Source organism: Benincasa hispida, chromosome 4 (genome assembly GCF_027475165.1).
Source record: "Benincasa hispida cultivar pf3 chromosome 4, pf3_genome.v1.1, whole genome shotgun sequence".
NCBI classification, from domain to species: Eukaryota; Viridiplantae; Streptophyta; class Magnoliopsida; order Cucurbitales; family Cucurbitaceae; genus Benincasa; species Benincasa hispida.
This window is the reverse complement of record NC_143481.1, coordinates 62,520,224-62,543,600: the sequence shown is the minus strand read 5'-3', so window position 1 is coordinate 62,543,600 and position 23,377 is coordinate 62,520,224. Positions and strand designations below refer to the sequence as shown.

Here is a 23,377-nt window from a genome sequence, read left to right as displayed (position 1 = left end):
TTAAAATGATACAATAATATAATAAGATGATAAATGATAAAATGTGATAAAAATTAGAAAAAAGAGAAAATTTGAATGACAAATACCGTTTGTTTGATGATAATATGTACTAGTCGAAATCAAATATATTAATAGAATTTAAAATAATAAAAAATCAATAAAATAATGTAAAATTTGAAGATCTAGTATAAATTTAAATTGAAATAGAGATACGAATTAGAAATTGATTCGTTTTGAATAAATCCAAAAAATGTTTATATCAAATAAAATATGATATTAATCTGCCAGTTCAAAATTCAAATTGGCCAAAAAATGCGGTACCTTTTTCTTTTGAATTCGTTTGGTTGGAATCTCATAATTGATACACACTATAACAATTACACTGTATCTCTATTCAGAATTGATACAACAATTATACCACATTTTTATTTAGAATTGATACATGTTATAACAATTACAATGTATTCAATAATGTTGTTAGCCGACCATACTAGGGGCAAATTTGGTATTATAAAAGTGGACATCACATGAGCGGCACATGTTATGTCAAATTTCTTATCATTTTTTTCCTTTTGACATGAATCCAATGGACTCCCAAATTTTGCCATTTTCTCTAATTTTCCAATTAAAAATCACCCGATATGGTCTTTAGTGCTTCCAACTACCTATGAACTGCGTGTACGTGAGGAAAAATGGCGACCAGGTGGTGGAGGTCATTAGAAACGTATGGATGTCTACAACGATGGATTTTCTCCAAGGTGAGAACGAGCAAAGTTGGTTGTACTAATGAAGACTCTAGGACGATGTGATTATTGAAAATAGGATTGTGTTTGACATCAAAAAAGTTGTAGGGAGTTTCATCGTCTTTATTCAATGTGACCATGCTATAAAATCTAGAACGTTATAGTTGAAAACGATGTTGAAAGTAGAAATAAAAGCTGAAAACACGTGTGTATATTTATTATTATTATTACTACTACTATTACCATCATCATCATCATCATCATTATTATTTTATTATTTTTATTATTTTTTTTTAGCAAAGTATTGTAATCAAGGCGTGGATGGAAGAATCGAACCTTTGACCTTGAGGTTGATAATACAAGCATTATGCCAGTTGAGCTACACTCATGTTAGCCCAAATTCTCCTTTTCTCCTTCTCAATCTCATGTATGCGATTGTTGGTTCAACAACTCTTTCTTGAATTTCATCGTCTTGGCTAGCTTTTGACAACCAACCTTACCAGGTTGTCGACTTTTTTCGATCGCTCATATGTTTTCTGCTTTTGTTTCTACTTTGAACATCGTTTTCAACAGTGACGTTCTGGGATTGATAGCGTTTAAAGTTGGCTTTCAAGAGCAAAAGGGTCACATGAAATGAAGACGATGAAACTCCCTACAACTAGTTTGAGGTTAAACACAATCATATTTTCAATAGTCACATCGTCTTGAAGTTGCAATTTCTTCAAATACTCATTTGCCAACAACTTCACTGGTATAATCAACTTTGCTCTTTCACACATTGGAGGAAGTCCATCTTTGTAGACATAAGTTTCTAATGACCCCATTGTCTGGTCGTCATTTTCCCTTGCATACACGCATTCCATAGACAGTTGGAAGTGTTATGCACCATATTGGGTGATTTTTAATTTTATCTTCTAGAATGTTTAGATACTGGGTATTTATGGTTCTAGAATGTTTAGGTAGAATGTATTTGTGGTAATTGAGTTGATTTTGAAGCCGTGCATCTTTGCCTTCTCATTTGTACTTAATTTTGTAGTTTTAGGGTAGTTTTGTCATTTACTAATCAGTATTTTCTATTATATAAATTTATTTTGTTATTTTTATATTTTTGAAATCTTTTTCCCAATGAAATTTTAAAATTTATTATTTTCGTCGTCAATCCAAACTATGAAGAGCCCAATGGATACATGTTGGGCCCTGAGCCCATCCCATTAAAAGATCAAGAAAACAGAATAAAAAGGAGATAAACACAGTAACGGTATCTATATAGTAGGAGTGTACCAAAAATACCTACACGTTGATCCACTATTTTTATTTGGCTTTCTAATATAAAATTGGCAATCTCGGTTCATATATGGGGGAAATAAAAAATCATTAGTTTGGATCAATTTTGATTGAAAAAATTAATAAAAATCGAACTAAACTAAAAGTATGTATATATCCTTACAAATAAACTTAGCTCTCGTTCTTTTTTTCTTTTAATATTTTAACTATGCATGTTTGCTATTTAGAAACAGGCTAATAAAAGAAATTTCATGTCCAATTTCAATCTTTCATTAAAAAAAAACATAGACCCAGTTTTAATTAAAAAAGAAGTTCCAATTCAAAACAAAAAGAAATAAAAAATGAAACTGGAAAATAAAAAAAAAAAGAAAAGGTCCAAAATTGAGACAATCAACCTAACTTGCCTTTATAGAATCGATAGGTTGGATTTAATTTTTGGTTGGCATCCAAACCAAAAAAATCGAACTACTTTCTCTCCCACATCTAATCTTTTAGATAATTAAGGATTTACTTGTTAATCTTCCATTTCTTTTAAAATTTATAAAAAATTCTCACTTAAACTATTTGGTATATAAAAGTAGTATGTGTTGGGGGAATATTGTATATATAGAACTGAATACATTAGCAAACTGATTACACCTCAATTACTAAAAAAAGTACACTCAATGTATAATATTCAAACTCAAACAAAAGCCACATGGTGTAACAAGACTTAGATATGAAAATAATTAAAAACTTGCAAGAACCTCAAAACCTTTGGAGACTTCACAACATAGTCGGGGCATGCTTCTGGTAAGTACTGTCTTGAAGACAAAGCTCTGCATTGTTCATTCATTGCTACTTTTTTTATATAACACTTATACAAAACAACAATGAAACAAGCAAAACATGCTTCCATTCACCCTTAGACTATAACACTTATAATAAAAGGATGATGCATGATAATGCTCACTGCATGCAAAATATAACTCTTATATTTCATGATGCATGCGTATTCTTTCAAGTAATTTCTTCATGCAAGATTATAACATTTATAATACATGATGCATGAATAATTGCACAACCTAAGGTGGGTTTTAACTATATGACAAACACTATAGCATATAAGTACTATACATTACATGTATAAACAACTAATGTTGATGAACCGGGTAAAACCGCCTTAAAAACACAAAAATAAAGCCAACTATTACAAAGACAAGGAGTCTTCGGATTAAACAGGCAAACCGGGTCTTGAACCGCTTGGGCAAAACATCGCTTCTCCAACCATTGTGTACCAAGCACCCCGCGATCGTTTACATGATAAAATAAACGCTTTGTTCTATCACTTACCCGCGCTCCCAGAGTTAAACGATTGTTTAGCATTTCCTAAACGATCATCTAGGAAAATTCAAACGATCGTTTAGTTATAACTATACGATCGCGTACCTTTACTAAGCGATGAAGTTTGAAGTATACGATCGCTTAGCATGCTCCACACGACGCCCGCCTTTCGCGATCGTCTAAACGACTACAATGCCACGAAGCACCATCGCCTAAACAATCGCTTAGCTAGCGTCTCCGTATCGCATACGTGCGATCGCATAGGTAGCAACTAAGCTATGAAGCTTGCTAACTACATAATTGCATAGCGCGCGCCTTCTACTAAACGACAAGCATCGCATGCTTCCACTACGATTGTCTACCTCCAGCACCTACGCGATCGGGCAACCAACGCCACGCGATATGGTAAACGATTTACCCCACCACTTAGTATTAGCTAAACGATCGTTTAAAAGATACTATATGATCGTCTAAAAAAAACTACTAAACGATCGTACAATTAAATCCCAACGATCGTTTACCTGAGGCTACACGATCCGACCAACACTTGGTCTTCTTCTTCGCTGAGAACTGCATCGCCATGCGCCGAAACTTCATCACGAATGACTCGACAAACTCAAACCTTTTGAATTACAGACTCGATTGCGATGTTAATTTCGCCCAAAAACACAGGAACCCTTACAATTAACACTTTGTAATACCGAAAGCTTTAACAAAAAGACAATTTAAACCCTAAACATTCATCATGTTCATCCACAAATGTAGAAAACGGTTAACCACAAATGCAAAAATCCATCGCGACTGAAAAATGCGTTCAATTCAGATCTGTAATTTGGAATATCAGAGAACCTGACTCTGATACCAATTGAAGGAAATCAGACTCGAGAATTCCATGAGCAGCGAAAGAACGATTATTCCAAATCACAATCATGAATGAACAATACATTTATAGTCGACTTCAAACCAACGGTTATACAATTCATATAGAAATTACAACATGAATAACTACAAATGCATAAAGGAAAAACTGTACGAGCAATGGCAGATGCGTCTACATACTCCTTTGCGCACGACCGCTTGAACAACAACAAGTTCGAACGCTCGATCTACACAACCGCAACACAGCAACACGAACACCGTGCTCGTCCTCAGCGATCGCCTCGGCCACGAACTCCTCAGCAACACGAACGACCTCCTCAGCATTACGAATGGCCTCCATAGAACCTCGACGGTGTCGAGTTGCATATGACACCACCAACATGGCTACCTTGGTATTCTCGGTATGAGAATCTAGAGGGTGGGCTCTGTTCGGAATTGGTATGAGGCAGACGAAGGAGGAAAAATCGATCGTGAACATGATTGGGCAAGTGGGAGATGGCAGAGACCTATCGTTTAGGTCGATGCCCAATCATTTAGATAAAGCTAAGCGATCGTCTAGCAAAGCTATGCGATCGTTTAGCTCGGTCTTTCGCCTACAAACACTACACAATTGTTTACTTTAGCAAAACTATGAGATCGTTTGGTAAATACTATGCGATCATTTAGCTCGCCAGTACACGATCGTTTAGCTCGCCCAACTGTCGTTTAGTAAATCCGTATTTACTTGACGACTACGTGAGTTTCTTTTGCGCGAGAGAAAAAACTTTTTTAACTTTTTACGAAAACTTTTCAGCGTTTGTAAATCATCCTAAAGTTAGGAAAATCATTTTCCTTTTAAACTCGCGGTTACCATGATTCAATAACCATCCACTACTTTGGTTATTTAAAAGAAAACAATTTAATTATCCAATAATTAATATTATTATAAACATAAATGATAACCAACTTATCATACTATATTTATAACCTATAGTTTTAATATTTCATCTCATGAAATATTTTAATCATAGTTCTTTTTCTATTCCATGGTAATTAATGTAAATCTCATTTACATCAATCCTCCATTAGATGTATTACTCATACATCAAATTGATTATATCACATATAATCAAAATACCTCTTGTCAATTTGAACATTTCAAATCAACACCAAAAACTGATCCTCAACTAAATCCATTGAGCTACCAAGTGGACCTCATGGACCTGTAGCTCGAACTCCAACGATACGTGAATAACTGACTAAACTCTTTAGTCACGGGATCCACCATTCGTTAACTATCAGACACTCCACTAAAGACCGACATTGAACTCTCCTTACCACAGATATATTATGTGTTCATCTTAACCAATGAGCAGTGTGACAACCCTTCACAGATCGCTCGTAAGTACAGCTGGGCCAATAACCATTATGCCCCTGTAGTTACATCTGTCTTCTTAAGTACTAATGATCCCTCTAATTAACATAAGTCATAGTCCTACTATGACTGAGTCTACTCTTCCAAAGAGAAGCTGTGACCACTATGTTCAAGCCCCGGAATCAGCCCTTAAGGGAACAATCTCTCTACTTATCCCTGCTTTGGGAAAGGAGTGAATTCCATCTTGTGGATTGAGTTCCCAGCTCCCAGATTAGACAAGTCCCGAAAAAGGTAGGCATGTTGAGTTGGCAATCTGGCCACTTTCACCCATACTAATCAAAGGACCGCCCTCAAAAGCAGAAGTTCCCAAAACACTCAGGATTGAGGTCGTGTCACCTATCGTCGTTTAGGTGAGATGCAAGTCTCTAGTATCAACGATGTTATATACAGAGCCTAGTCATCTCGTGATCTAGGTCTTATACAAACTCTTTGAATAGGACACCCCTGCTCACACGTCTGCACATGAATGGTTAGGATCTACCATCTGTAGTAGTTTACAACACTTGTAAACTTCTACAAAGCGGGTTGTATCTATAGTGTCACTAGGATCAAGTATCCCACTTTAATTTTTATACTACAGACCTATTTAGATTATCACTTAAGGCATGATGCACTTGTATATTACATATACAAGCTTAAGTTCACATAAGATAACCAAGGAGCTTTGTTTTTTGGATATGAGTAAATGCCAGAATTAAATAACATTTATTTTATTCAGTAAACAATGTGTATCTTTACAAAACAACGAGATTCCGGGAGAATTAGGGTACCAATCCAAACAGGGTGTCTATTATATAGACGATGCTTGATCGTTTAGGTAGAGGTACACAATCGTTTAGTAAAAAGGTCGCGATCGTATAGGAAAAAGCTAGACGATCGTTTAGCAAATCCTATGCGATCGTTTAGTAAACTGTGAGTGTGTATACGATCGTTTAGAAACGTTGAGCTATCGTGTAGGCTATCAGTTTGCTATGTGGTAGGCAGTATACACCACTCGTGAGTGAATGTCTAATCTCTTTGCAAAATGAAAACGATTTTCATTTTATCCTTTAGTTACAAAAACTGAATGCACCTTCCACTATCTCACGATTATGGAGAAACAGCCGACACAATTATCCCATAATTGTCAAAATTAAATAATAAATATAATCATATTATATTCATTAACCCATGATTTAATATTACATCAAATGCAACATATGAACAATAGTTCTTTCTCGTCTACTAGATATAAATCATATTTATATCATTTTCCTCCAATTAATGTATCTCATACATTATGTTAATCATATCATATGTAATTGACTAGTTCAATCATATCATATGTAATCGAACTCCCTCTTGTCATTTTAAACACTTCAAACTGACCCAAAAACTGATTCTCAACTTGAATCCATTGAGCTACCAAGGGAACCTTATGGACCTATGACTCGAAGCTCCAACGGTACGTGAATAGCTGACTAAACTCTTTAGCCACAAGATCCACCATCGGTTAACTGACAGAAATTCCACTAAAGACCGATAGTTGCACTCTTCTCACCACAGATATATTTCTGTGTCCATCAGATATAACCAATCAACATTACGATAACCCTTCACAGATGTTAGTAAGTATAGTTGGGCCAATTTACCATTTTGCTCTTGTAGTTACATCTAACTCCTTAAGTACCTGATCCCTCTAATGAACAATACAACATAGTTCTACTATGTGTGGACATCTCTCGGGCCATGAGAAGGTGTGTGGCCCACATCGTTCAAGCCCCAAAATCAGCCCTTAAGGGAACAATCTATCTACTTACCCCTGCTTCGGGGAAGAAGTGAATTCCATCTTGTGTAGCTGAGTTCTTAGCTTTCAAATCAGATGAATCCCCAAAGTGGTAGGTTTGAGTCGGCGATTTAACCACTCGCACCCATGCAAATCAAAGGACCTCCCTTAAAGGCAGGAGTTCCCAACACACTCAGGATTGAGGTCATATTACCTATGATCATCCTAGTGAAGTGAAGTCTCTGTCATGAACGGCGTTATATAACGAGACTATAACACTTCGTGGTCCGGTCTTATACAAACTTCTTTGTATAGGACGCCCCCGCTCGCATGTCTCCACATGAATGATTAGGATCAGACTATCTGTAGCAAGTCACAACACTTGTCACTATTCTACAAAGCGGGTTGCATCCATAACGTTACGAGGATAAGGTTTCCCTCCTCTATCCATATATTACAGACCATTTTGGTTATCACTTAAAGTATGATCCACCGGTATGTCTCCATATACATGCTTAAGTTATAAACGACAACCAAAGATCTTAGTTTATTGGTTTATGGTAAAGCAATTAAAACATCCAATGTTCATAGACAAAATTGAAGAAAATATCATATATTATACATCACAAGCGTTTGTTCAAAACTGTATTTACAAATTACAGAACCCAACGAGAGTTTAGGGCATCATCCCCAACAAGACATACAAGTGGATCATGCCTTAAGTAATAACCTAAATGGTCTGTAGTAGATGGATAAAGGAGAATTACTTTATCCTGTTGGCACTACGGATATGACCCACTTTGTAGATGTTACAAGTGTTATAAAGTGTACAAATAGTTTGATCCTGACCATTCATGTGGAGACATGTGAGCGGAAGTATCCTATACAAAGAGTTTGTATAAGACCGGACCACGAGATGATTAGTCTCTTTATATAACGTTGTTGATAATTGAGACTTACATCTCACTAGGATGACCATAGGTGACATGACCTTAATCCCGAGTGAGTTAGGAACTCCTGCCTATAAGGGCGGTCCTTTGATTAGTATGGGTGAGAATGACCAGATTGCCAACTCAACATGCCTACCTTTTTGGGGATTCATCTGATTGGGGAACTGGGAACTCAACTACACAAGACATAATTCACTTCTTCCCCGAAACAAAGGTAAGTAGATAAATTACTCCCTTAAGGACTGATTTTGGGTCTTGAACATAGTGGTCACACTTTCTTTGGAAGAAAGGATGCAGTTATAGTAGGACTATGACTTATCGTTCATTAGAGGAATCAGTGGTACTTAAGAATTAGATGTAATTAGAGGGGAAAAACGGTAAATTAGCCTAACTGTACTTGCGAATAATTTGTGAAGGGTCATTGCACCGTTGACTGGTTATATCCAATGGACACATAAATATATCTGTACTGCGGAGAGTACAACTGTCGGTTTTTAGTGGAGTGACCAACAGTTAGCGGATGGTGTGAATGAACTCTTATCAAAGAGAACTCATGAGTGGAAGCACGATCGATTTGTATCCATTGTGGCAGAATTAAAGGTATTCACAAACATATAGAACAATTATGACAAATTACAACATGCTTTCAAAATTAAATACAATAGGAACGAGAGACTTACCTTTGAAGATTGTTTCCTCTGAAGATCTCTCACTCTTGTGAAGAACAGGAATATCAACCTCTCGTTATCGCTACGATCGTCCACCTAATTGTCTGGTCAATCTTTCGCTCTCGCTTAGATCATGAACAATATTCTCCACGAAGAAACACCCTCTAAGACACCACCATTCGACAATCTTGGTATTCTCGGAGTGAGAATCCATGAGGTATGGGCTCTGTTGGATTTGATAGAGGAATGAAGGAAACAACTATCAAACTATATGACCAAGCAAGTGGGAGAAGAAACTATCTATCGTATAGACTTTGTGTGCTTGATCGTTTAGTAAAACTCGGAGGTATACGATCATTTAGTAAAACACTCTTGATCGTTTACGCGATCTTTTAGAGAAAGACGCGTTAACGATCGTTTAGACTCTCGCTTAGAAGGCTATCATGTAATCTCTCGTCAGCTAAATTATTAGTAATGCTTTTAATGAAGCGATATCTTAACAAAATGAAAACATTTTTAATTTTATCCCTCAGTTATTCAAAACAGAAAATAACTTCCCATATGTACGGTTAAAGGAGAAACCACCCACAATTATCATATCACTGTTTTAATTATAAATAAATATAATAACTAACTTATCATATTATATTTATAACTTATAGTTTAATATCACATCATATGTAACATTTAGACCATAGTTCTTTTCTGCTTTATTCAATATAAATCATATTTATATCAAATTCCTTCAATCAATGTATCTCATACATCATGTCAACTATTTCACATATAATTGATCCAGTTTAATTATATCATATATAATCAAACTCCATCTTGTCAATTTGAACACTACAAACTAACCCAAAAACTGATTCTCAACTTGAAATCATTGAGCTGCCAAGGGAACCTTATGGACCTGTAGCTTGAAGCTCAAACGGTACGTGAATAGTTGACTAAACTCTTTAATCATGAGATCCACCATCTATTAATTTGCGGGCACTCCACTAAAGACCGATAGCTGCACTCTTCTCACTACAGATATATTTATGTGTCCATTGGATATAACCAATCAACAGTACGATAATCCTTCACAGATCGCTCGTAAGTACAGTTGGGCCAATGTACCATTTTGCCCCTGTAATTACATCTAACTCCATAAGTACCACTGATTCCTCTAATGAACAATACATTATAGTCCTACTATGAATGGACACCTCTCGGGCCATGAAAAGGTGTGTGACGCCACATCGTTCAAGCACTGAAATCAGCCTTTAAGGGAGCAATTTATCTACTTACCCCTGCTTTGGGGAAGGAGTGAATTCCATCTTGTGTAGCTGAGTTCCCAGCTCTCCAATCAGACGAATTCCCAAAGCGGTAGGATTGAATCGGAAATCTAGCCACTCGCACCCATGCAAATCAAAGGACCGCCCTTAAAGGCAGGACTATGGTTTATATATTGCATATGATGTGATATTAAAACTATAGGTTATAACTATAATGTGATTATATTTATTTATAATTAACATTTATGAGATAATTGTTGGTGGTTTTTCTCCATAACTGTATGAGATAGTGGGAGGTTGCATTCAGCTTTCGTAATTGAAAGATAAAATGAAAATAGTTTTCATTTTGCAAAGATATTGGAAAATTGCTTCACGATAGTACATTACCCATCGTCTAACTAACGAGAGCATACATGATAGCTCAATTTGTCTTAAACGATCATGTACACGCGCAGATTTCCTAAATGATCGTATAGCCTTTTCCTAAACGATCGCGCGCAAGAGGAATACTACCTAAACGATCAGCCCCGATTTACTAAACGATCATGCACCATTTGCTAAACAATCAAGCACCCATCTATACGATAGACACAAAATTTCTCCCATTTGCTTGGTCGTTGTAAACGATCGTATTTTCCTTCTCCCCTCTACCAAATACAACAGAGCCCACACCTTCTAGATTCTCACTCCGAGAATACCGAGTTTACTGAATGGTGGTATCCTCCTCGTTTCCTATTCGTGTAGAAGACTGTTCGACAGTGAACGACAATGAGATTTGGTAGATGATAGGCTTGGCGTTCACAGCGACAACGAGAGTTGCTAATTCTGACGAAAGCGAGAGATCAAAGAAGAAAAGTTCTTCAAAAGGTATGTCTCTTGGTCATTTGTAATTTAATTATTAAAAGCATGTCGTAATTTGTTAATAGATACATAACTTGTTATTTGATTGTGAATGCGATATTTCTGTCACAATGAATTTGGAACGATCTTGCTTCCATTCATAGGTGCTCTCTGATAAGAGTTCCTTTAGATCTGACCATCTGTAGCATGTCACAATACTTGTAACTATCTACAAAGCGGGCCGTATCCATAGTGTCACCAGGATAAGGTTTCCCTCCTATATCCATATACTACAGACCATTTAGGTTATCACTTAAGGCATGATCCACTTGTATGTCTCCACCTACATGCTTATGTTACAACGAAAACCAAGGATTTTAGTTTATTGGTTTGTGGTTAATGCAAATAAAATATCTCATATTTCATAGACAATAGTGAAGAAAATATCTCATATTATTATATCACAAGTGTTTGTTCATACAGGTGTTTACAAACTAAAGGATCCTACGAGATTTAGGGCATCAACCCCAACATGGTAGATCTTGTGATTAAAGAGTTTAGTCAGTTATTCACGTACCATTGGAGCTTCAATCTACAGGTCCATAAGGTTCCCTTGGTAGCTAAATGGATTCAAGTTGAGAATTAGATTTTGGGTTATTTTGAAGTGTTCAAGTTAACAAGAGGAAGTTTAATTATCTGTGATATAATTAAATTAATTCAATAATATGTGATATAATTGATATGATATATTAGATACATTAAATGGAGGAATTAATATAAATATGATTTATATTAAATACCATAAAATAGAAAAAGAACTATGGTTTATATGTTTCATCTGATGAAATATTGAAACTATAGGTTATAAATATAATATGATAAGTTGGTTATCATATTTATTTATAATATATTAATTATATGATAATTAATTATTCTTTTTCTCTAATAACCGAATTGAGTGGGAGGTTATTGGAAGTTGTGGTAATTGTGAGATAAAAAGAAAATTGTTATCCAAAAATTGTGTTGGTTGATTCATTTAGATTAATCTCACGAAAAAGGTTATCAAGTAAAAAGGTTTTACTAAGCGATAGCATTGAGAGCATACACGATCAAGCTTTGAGTTTACTATACGATAGTTACTCGCTTAATCGTTGCTACACGATCGATTAGAAAAATCTATACGATAGACTTCATCTTCTAAACGATCGAGTACATCATCTATACGATAGACAATATTCATCTCCCACTTACTCAATCGTCTACTTCCAATTTTCCTCAATCCAAGATCATACAGAGCCACAACTCCTGGATTCTCACACTGAGAATACCAAGGTAACACTTGTGGTGGTGTTCTACTTCTGTTCGAGAATCGAGTTGTCGATTGGGATCGAGGTGCATTCAGATGTTCATTGAGATTGTGATTCGTTCGTTATGTTCGAGTTCGTGCTGTTTGAACGAGTTGCATAATGATCGAGGGATACGTGAAGAAGAGTTCTTCAAAGGTTTGCATACTCTATCCCTTGCTTGTTCCTTTCTTGTAGCATGCTGTAATTTCTGTTTATGCATAATCTGTTCGTTTCCATTTTGAATGCAATTATTTGTATTCAATCTCAATGGGCTTTGGAACGATCCACTTCGCTGCTCAAAGGATCTGTATTTAGATTTCCTTCATACACGACCACTTTTACTTAAAGTTTGGGTCCCACCAATTATAATCAAAGTGTTATTGAGTTGGTATAGATCACATTGATATTATAGGTATGTTTTGTTTAACTTTTCAAATATTTAATTTTGAAAAAAAAAATTGAAATGTTTGATAACTATGCAAAATAGCTTATGAAATACTTATAAAGTGTATTTTAAACGATTTTCATATTTTTTTTTTTAAAAAATAAAAGTGCATTTTTTTTAAAAAAAAAATACATTTTTTTCTTTAGTCATTTCAAACAATCATTAAGTTTATTGGTTACTTATATATGACAAGAATGCAGTCATAGTTTTTTATTTTGACTTGTTTCAACTAGTTGAATTATTTCAACTTTTAAAATTTAATTTGAATTTTGAAAATACTGTTAATATTATAGATAACAAAATGTAGAAACTTATAGAGAAAGTACTATTCATGCACTTATTTTTCAAAAGTGATTAAAAAAAAAATCTAAACTAAACAATTATGCAATGATAATCCTAAATTAGTTTTTCAATTAATTAGAGTACTTTTCATTATGATTGTGACTGATAAGAGTGGATTGAAGGAACCTCCCTACCTCTAAAGTTATGCCAACTTAGTTAGAATAAATACTCTCTCCTAATTTCAGTACAAAATTTTGGTTTAATTACTTTTTCTTTCTTTGTTGAGGATAAATAAAGATATTTTAGATAAGATTTCAGCAATAATATTAAATTGTTAAACTATTTGAGAATTTTTTAGAAAGCATTCTAATACAATAATTTAAAAAAAAACAAATTGGTGTTTATATTTTTAAAATAACAAAGTAAAATAAAAAAACATTAAAAAAAATGTACCTCTCCATTTTCCTAAAAGTAAAATAACGGATTTAGTGTTGTTATTTTCAAATGATGTAGGATGGTCAAAGTCATCAAACATTTATTGCAACACACGTGTCACTAAAACTTGTATCCAACGTGGAACGCTACTATTTTTTACTTTACTTCTTTCAAAACATTATAAATACATAATATTTAAAAATAATGATTATTTTATTTTCTTTTAACTACAAAGTGTATGGTTCAAATCTTTTCGTCATTAACAAATAAGTCATCGTCATTTGGACGCCATAAAATTGGTGTAATGTAATTTTAAGGTCAACTATCAATATACCTTTAAAACTTAAACTTTCACATTTGACACAGTTTAGACCTTTATTTTTACTTGATTATATATAAGATAAGCTCACAACTATATAAATTATTATCCTCCAAAACTTCCACCAAAGTAGCTAGATAAATTATCACAACAATATTTCTAAATAAATATAGAAAATGAGTAGATTCAAAATAGCTCAAATTTAATAAAAGTGTTTCTAATATATTTGATATTTTTTTCCAATTTAAATTAATTTTTGCAATTAAAAAAGTCTTATACGCTTGTGAATCTGAAAAGGTTGTCCATTAATAATTTAAAAATAGATATTTAATGGTGGTCGTTTAAATTGATTAATTCATGATAATTTAGAGTATAATTTAATACCATTATCGATATTAAATTTTAATTGATACATCCTAAAGTTGTGAAGTACGAATTGATATTTGCGTTGATATTTTTTTAATACCATCTTATTGGTAGATGGTTTAACCCTGTCTCCTGCAAACTACAAATTTTCAAACTAACAAAATCTCTTTATTTAAAGTTAACTTAGAAATCACTTCTTTGAAATTTCTGTGACATCTTATTTTCTTTTTCTTAGATCAATTCAAGTGAGGGTATGAATGATGGTAATTAGAGGTAATTAGGATTAGATTAATTAATTAACTAATAAGGCATGGTCATTGGAGTGCAAGAAGTGTTAATATAAATATAAATTTTGGTCAAATCTTAAAATTGAAGTCATCCCTCTCATGGATATGTGCCTCATTTGCTGGATTATTTATCTTGAATTTTGTGTTTCAAAACAGAATCACACCACTTTGATATCCACATGGAAGACATGGTTATTAATTGTCTCAGCTTCTTGACAAAATTTATCAATATTATAAACTTTATAATTAACATAACCCTGATTAAGAAGGTTGTAATTCGAATCTTCTAATTTTTTTTTTTTTTTTTTTTTTTTTATTAATCTAGGTCACTTTTTCATTTATATTAATATCAATGTGGATAGAGGACTAAATAATTATTTTTCTTAAAAATATATAGAAATCAAATTAAAATGAGCTCTGCACCATAATATAATATAATTGTAAAATATTAAATTCGGTAGCTCAAAAAATGTCATTTGACTAAAATCGTACAAGAATAAAATTGAAATCATGAATAGCAATTTCGGAGTGAGAAAATGAACAGAAGGAAAATTCGAATAATGAAGGTGGGTTGGGGTAGGTTTGATCAAGACTATAAACTTGATTTTAATTAAATGCACATAATTAATCATTACATGTGTTAGAATATTGATGTGTTATTTATCTTAAATAACAAAAATGGCAATTTAAATCATTAATTAAGTTAGTTGACTTGGATTGGACAGTTCAAAGAGTCATAATATTTTACTGTATACTGAGATCAGCTCCCACCTCCCATAAATGCAAAAAGAATTACATCACTTCAATTTCATTTCCTTCTTTCTCTCAATCCATTTCTCATTGATGATGATTCATTATTAATATGTTTAGCCAAAGTACCAATCTATTCCTTTAAACTTTAAGAGTTTTATGAATTAACATCAATTTATACCATCAATTACATTTAGTTTGTAGTTTGAATAACATCGAGTGAAATCTATTTAAACTACTAAATTTTAACAAACAAATTAATTTAGGCTTTTAGATAAGATTTTCATTAGAAATCATCCATGCATGAATTTTAGTCATTTCGTTTGTAAAACTGACATTAAAAAAAAATCGACACACATGAAGAATTGATGCATAGATGATTTTTAGATAACGAGGAATCTAAATTGATTCGTTTATGAAAATTTAGAATTATAAATAAAGGTGCAAATGGATACATTTTCAAAAAATTTGAGTTTAAATTGATACAACTCTCAAAGTTTACGGGTATAAATTAAAAATATTTGAAGGACAAGGAGAAATAACTTCGATTTACAATTATTTTCAAGGGGAGTGAATTCAATGTGTGGATTTAATAAGGGTGTAATTTGGACAGTATGCTTTTTTTCATAACTTAATAGTTCTTGTACTTCTGATATATTTAATTTCTCAGCTTCCTGCAACCACACGGCAGCTTCCTGACTCTACCCTAGTTTTTATTAGCCTATATTTCAATTTTATTCTCATTAGTTTCTCGGACGACCCGGTCTCGGAGTCGTCGGAGATAAGGATTTCGATTTGTTAGTTGAACTTAAGAGATGTTCCAACATGATTTTTAAAGTGTTAGTTGTAAATATAGCAAGTATAAACAGATATAGTAAACTACTATTTTTTGAAGCTTAATTAAATTATGAGGCTATTGTGAAAACCGAATTATTAAAAATTCAATTGAACATTAATAGGAGTTTGTGTAGCTTAATTACACAGTTATTGTTTATGGGATTTTAAAGGTAAGTTTACTTAGAATTGCATTTCAGTCATTAAATAGCTTGATTATTATGCTTGGTGAAAGATATTGAAAAGAGTAAAGAAAAATAAATTAAAACTTGGGATAAAAGATAATGGAATGATATGTAATTGATTGATTTTACAACTATTGGTTCTCATGCTCATATTGGATTTTAGGGTTTGGGATGAGATTCAATTCTCATTATGTTCCTTATGATTTATTTTATTTACTTTTTTTTCCTTATAATATTACTTATTGACAATGATGTAAAAAGAAAATATAATGTGGATATATATGCAAGAAAAGAAGTAAAACACAAAACTAAAAATGTTTTGATTATGTTATAATTTGACATGAGATATGCCACCTTCAAGATAAATTGATGTTTGAGGCTAATAGCCCAAAAAACATCAACTCAAGAACTTCTGTTCCATATAGTATAATATTTCACTCCACAAACACACATACAATGAGAGAAGATTGAACAAAAAGACCCAAAAAAAAAAAAAAAGAAGAAAAAAACACCTTATGGGGGATTAACTAATTTCATTCACACAACTAATTATTAAGAGTACCTCTACTTGCAGATCCATGGCCAACAATGGACAACAAAGCATTCTTCACACTCACTAACTGGTAACAACCTCCAAACAATGAAGCTCTACTTGAAGAACAACCCCCAAAGCACAAAGTTGATGTTGGAGAATTGGGAGTACTCCCGGTCACCACCTCGTCTCTGTCGTTGTCGTCAAAGCTATACTCGAACGGTAAGCTTGAAGATTCCGAGAAACGACGACGACGTTTGAAGAATTTAGGTCTAACAAAAGCTGAGGGAGATGAGGAGGACGATGAACGAGAGGACGACCATGACGCAGAGGAGGAGGAAGAGGAGGAGCCAGATGATGAGGAGAAAGACGAGGAGGTTCTAGATTTCCTCGGTGTGAGCCGAGGAAAAATGGAGCTCAAAAGGGTTGGTTTGGAAGAGGCTTTGGATGTAGAATGTGAAGAGGAATAGTAAGAAGGAGGAGGAGTAAGAGGAGGGATGGAAGTGTCTGAAAAAGGATGCTTTGGAGTTCCTGGTCGGGACTCCCACCGGAACGGAATTGCACCGGTGGCGCCGCCGTAATATACTCTAAAAGAGGAGTTGGTGGTGGAATTAAGGTCTTTGGATAGAGCCCTATTGAAGAATCTATCTTCATGTTTGGTGCTTTGGAAAGATTTTTGAGAGATTTGGTCATAGTTTTGAGTTTGCATCTTGAAGCCAAAATTGATATGAAAAAATGGGATCTCTTTCTTTGATCCACAGATCTAAAAGTTGGATTTAAAGATCCAAAGCAGCTGAATTTGATTGATATATAATAATAAAAAATGGAGGGGAAAAGAAAATATGGATGCTGTATGAAGTAGCTAGGAGAAGCTATTTGAGTTCTAAATGCTTAGTCTATGCAGTTGTTGAACAGTGTATAATAAATTAAAAGGGTTGTAACATTGAAGTTGACAGATATAAATATTGATATCAGGAATTTGTCTTTTAGAGGAATCAGCTGATAGTGGATTAATTTACAATTAAAATATTAGAGTTAACCAACCCTGTTTTAGTTAGTAAATTAATTAAAGGGGTAAAAATTAGTTAGAGTTTCTTGGTTGAATATGTGGGTAGGAATTTAATAAGGGGAGAGAAGATGGCCCCATTGGCAAATGCAGAAAGTAAAGAAGGGCATCATGGAAAGACAGTTGAGAGACACAGGTTTTTTTTTTTTTTTTTTTCAATTTTAGTTTTAATGCAGAGACTATTATATATTTTTAAAGTTTAAAAATTTATTAAACATACATTTTGAAGTCTTTATCGAGATATTGTTTTTGTTAGAAATGTTGTTAATATAATCTATTTTTGTCATATTGAGAGAAAAACAAATCCGTTCATATTTTAACACCTTTGATCTGGAAGGAGTTTTTCTCCTTTTGTTTAAGGGTGTTGGGGAGTGTTTGAATGTCCGCTCTCTACTCTTTACCTAAAAAAAAATATCTATATTATCTGGGTTTAGTTTTTATCTGGTTCTTAAATTTTAAAATATTATAAATTTAGTTTAAGTTCTGTATTTGGTTTCAATTTAGTTCCGAGATTTCAAAATGTTACAATTTTACCTTTGACATTTGAGTATTTTTTTAAAATTTAATCCATATATTTTAAGAATTAGATTTTTCATTAAATACTCATTTATTGCCAATAGTGTTAATGTATTTTAATAAATTTAAAATCATTAAACAAATTATAATTATTAATTTCACTATTTTGCATCATTTTTATAATTAAATTTAAAATTTTACTTCACAATTATTTTAAATTAATTAATAGTCATTGATGTCAATGATTAAAAGTGAATGATTAATAAAAAAAAATAGAGGATAAAAATGTAAAATTTTGAATTCTAATGATCAAATTGAAACAAAACTCAAAATTGAATGACGAAACTGTTACATTTTAAGATTTAGAGACTAAATTAAGACAATAATCAAAACTTAAAGACTAAATGTGTAGTATTTTAAAACTTATGAATCAAATAGAAGCTAGAACTAAAGTTTAAGGACAAATTTTTTTTTTTTAAAAAAAAAGAATTATTAAACATAAATTGACATTCAATGCCTTATTAAATACTTTTAAAGTCTATAGACTACATAGGAAAAAAAATTTAAAAATTCGTTGAGTAAATTTCGAATTTATAAATTTAGTCCCACTAGTGGTTTTATTATTATTATTTGTTGTGGGTTTATGAGCGTGAAGATGGTGAAATAAATAAGAGATGGTCGTGGTCCATATGATCCCTCCATGAAAGCTTGCTACTTTAATGTGATTTATTTATTTATTTATATTTTTAATAAAAGAAAGATGGTTGGAGAGAGATGTTGAAAGAGATGTGATTAAAGCCCTCATAATATAATACCTATGTGGCCATTGCTAGTTTGTTAGACATGTTTATGGATTTCAATTGTATTCGTGTCCAATGATTTTTTTTCCATACTTAGGATTTTCTTTAATATTTTTATGTAGATATATATATGCTTAACTCGAATATCATCTTAAGTCATTAACAACTTGGTCGATAACATTTTCGTTTCTCGTTTCCTGTCTCCGTTTCTCATCTTTTAAGAAATTGATTTATCTGATAAGTGTTTTCGTTTCTTGTTTTTAGAATTTAAGAAATGTTTCTAAAAGTGAGATCAAATTTGAGAAAACTATAAAACATGGTTTCTCGCCTTATTTCATTTCTATTTTACTTATATTATTAGATGTGTCCCAACTTTCTCTAGCTTTAACGACTTGGTTTCAATTCCTAGGCTAGCCATTCCTTTTTTATTTTTCTTCTTTAGTTTTATATTTCTTTCTTTCTTCTACATTTGTTTTCTTTTCTATATTATCTTTTATATTTCTTTCTTTCTTTTATTTTTATTTATTTGATTTTATATTTTATATTAATTTAATTTTCATTTTGATTTATATATTATTTTAATTTTCAAAATTTTAATATGTATATTAAAATATTTTTAAATTTTGGAATAGGGATGTTTATATATTATTTAATTTTTTAAAAAAATTTTAGTACCTTCAGAACAAGTTAGATTTTACCATTTATAAATTTTGTTTACTAAGACATTCATTTAGTTCATTTTTATATTTTACAACAATGACATTAACATAATAATATAATTTAGTTGGTTTGAGTCAACATCATTTCAGATAAATGACTTAAGTAAGAAATAATATTGCAAATCAAATTTAGCAACATATGAATGATATAAACAATTCTATTAACATTATTAATTTTGCATCGAAACTTAGGTATATTTGATAATATAAATTCTGTTTTATAATTGTTATATATATATATATATATTACATAATTAAATTATATTTAAACTAAAAAATAGGAGAAAAGGTAAGAAAAATACAATAAACGAGAAAGAGAAATGATTATTGAACAAGTTTTTGTTTATGTTTAGGGTTTTTTTTTTTTTTTTCAAGAAACAAGAAACGAGAAACGAGAATAGTTGTCAAACATATTCCTATTTCTAGTTCTTAAAAAGTAGGAAACTGGAAACAAAAAACAAGAAACAAGAAAAGGAATATAGGAAACAGAAACATTATCAAACAGGCCCTAATTGACCCAAAAATTTAGGAGCCACTTGCAAATAGGGCAAAACAAAGTACATTAATTATGCTGGTAACTCACATGTTTGTTGTTTGCAAAAATAAAAAAAATGAAGCCTAGCACACATATAAAAAATGCAAAAGGTCGCAAATGTCCCTCACTACTGATATACATTTAATACACTTGACTGACTATCGATATACCTTACTGATATACTATTGATAAAACTTGGTAAGGGTGCACTTGTTTATATTAGTGATGTACTTGATTGAGTTGTTATATTTTATAATGATACACACTTAGATTAAAAAGAGAACCTAAACTTCCTTTTCGTACGCAACACCCCCCTTCCTAACATCTCTCTTTTACCAACCAGTACTATATAATACCATTTGTCGACGGCCATCGCTCTATCTTCCCTACTGCTTACCTTCACCAACCGCCACACATCCAGTGGCCTGTTGCAGGTCGTCTCTCTCTCTCTCTCTCTATCAATTGATTATTTTAATACAAATATGGAATAAAAAATAATTAGAAATTCACATTCGAAGTTTTTGTCATATTTGTAAAATATAAAATATGGGTTATTGGATTTAGTGTCTTAAATCTTGTGGATCTTGCAATTTGTGATTTATAGATACAAATTATTTATTTAATAAAATAAGCAATATTTTATTTGACATTTAGAACGCATTAACTCAATCCAATAAACTAAGATCCAAGGTTATTTTATGAGCTTGAACAGTATATAGTAGACATATAAGTGGATCATGTTGAAGTAATAACCAAAAAGGCCTTCAATATATGGAGACAATTCGGTGCTTTATCCTTGTGATACTACGAATACAACCCATTTTGTAAGTGTTACAAACAATTTGATCCAAATCGTTCATGTGGAAACATGTGAGTAAGCATATCCTGTATAAAGTGTTTGTATAAGACCAGAACGAGAAATGATTAATCTTTCTTTACAACACCGTAGGTTTTGACTCGATAAGATGACCATAGATAACTCGATCTCAATCCTGAGTGAGTTATGAATTTCCATCTATGAGGGCAATCCTTTGATTTGTATGCGTGAGAGTGACCCAAGTTACTGACTCAATAAACCTATCATTTAGGAGATTGTCCGAGTAGGAAGCTAGGAACATAACTCCACAAAATGAAATTCACTCCTTCCCGCTTCTAGGGAAAGTAGATGTATTGCTCTCTTAAGTGTTGACTCCGGGTTTTGAAGGGCCCTTCCCTCTCATTGGCCTCCAGTCTTTTCCCTTCCCAGATGCTTTTACAAGCCCTACTAGGGAGGATTAGTATAAAAAAAAAGGGTTGGTGAGGGATTTTTTATGTTAGGACCATAAACATATTGTTCATTAGAGAATTAGTGAGATTTAAGGAGAAAAATGTAATTACAAGGGTAAAATGGTAATTTTGACCCAACTGTAAATACGAGTAATTCGTGAAGGATCGACTTATTGATGACCGGTTATATTCATAGACATAGAAATAGATCTACAGAAGAGTATAGTTGTAGGTCTTTAGTGGAGTGACCCAGAGTTAATGAAGGATGATTATATTAATTAAAGAGTTTGATTAATTTAATTTCCAATTGATTAATTTAATTTCCAATCATTGGAGCCTCTAATCTATAAATCCATTAGGTTCTCCTCTTAGCTCATTAAGGGTAAAACAAAGATCAATTAATTTTGGAATAATTTGAATTGTTCAAATTATTTTTGGGAATTTTATACTAATAAGGATTAATATAAAGTATAATGTATAATGAACATTGCAGTATATAGTTAATTATAAATATGATTTATAATTAAAACTATATAATATGAAAGAATAATATTTGGATAGCATCCAAATGTTTAACTAATTTGAATTGGACTTATATTAAAACCATATAGTAAAATTTAATATGAACTGGATTCATATTGAAACTATAGGTTAAGAAAGAGATGCATTTTTATATGAATTAAATAAATATGTGATATTTATATGGGTTAATTAATAGTTAATTAATTAATTAATTAATATTTATTATATATTAAATATGATTAATATAATTATTAATTAAATAAATTAATTAATTTAAAATAAAATAATTCCCTTACAGGAGACAAAATTTTCCGTGGGTCCCTGAACTGATCGGAACGAGAAATCCCCGGTTTGACTAGAGACGAGGGTCAAACCAGGGATTTATGGGCGGGGACGGGATCCTCGCCCCGTCCCCGACCCTGAACCCAATCCCCTTCCCTACCTCGATTTTTTTAATTGTTAATATATAATAATAATAATAATAATAATAATAATAATAATAATATATTATTAAAACGATATGTTTATGTTTTTTTTTTCTTTTTTAATTTTAAACATCTAATCTAATAAATTTAATTTTTATTAATTTATAATTAAAAAAACATGTAATGTTTAATTTAATCAACTATATATAAAAATAATACTAATTCCCCGTATAAAAGTTACAATTTCATTATCAATATTAAATTTAATTAATTTTAAATAATAAAAATAGTAAAATAATAAAATAAAAAGCGGGGATTTTTCTCCGAAGGACCCGAATTCCCAAATGGGGATTCTCTGACTCGACCTCGACTCCCCAAAACGGGGAATGAGGCGGGGTCGGGGATTAAAAATCTCCACGGGGATGGGGAGTGCATCCCTGTCTCGCCCCGATCCCTTTGCCATCCCTACTTACATTTATGTAGGGGAATGGAGAGTGCAGGTGAGGGGTTATTTTCCCTCATGTGGTTTTTGTGTTAAAAAAAACACAGAAACTTAGAAGAAGTTATTGATCTCCAAAACTATCACTCACTATCTCATCTC

General features: G+C 32.3%; 1 protein-coding gene across 1 annotated transcript; it reads right to left on the bottom strand.

Moving 5' to 3' along the window:
- Positions 1-16,691: 16,691 nt before the first annotated feature.
- Positions 16,692-17,844, bottom strand: LOC120076279 (uncharacterized). Its single transcript, XM_039030046.2, has one exon. It carries the CDS (start codon positions 17,634-17,636, stop codon positions 16,941-16,943), a length of 696 nt encoding a protein of 231 aa, XP_038885974.1. The 5' UTR covers positions 17,637-17,844; the 3' UTR covers positions 16,692-16,940.
- Positions 17,845-23,377: the final 5,533 nt, after the last annotated feature.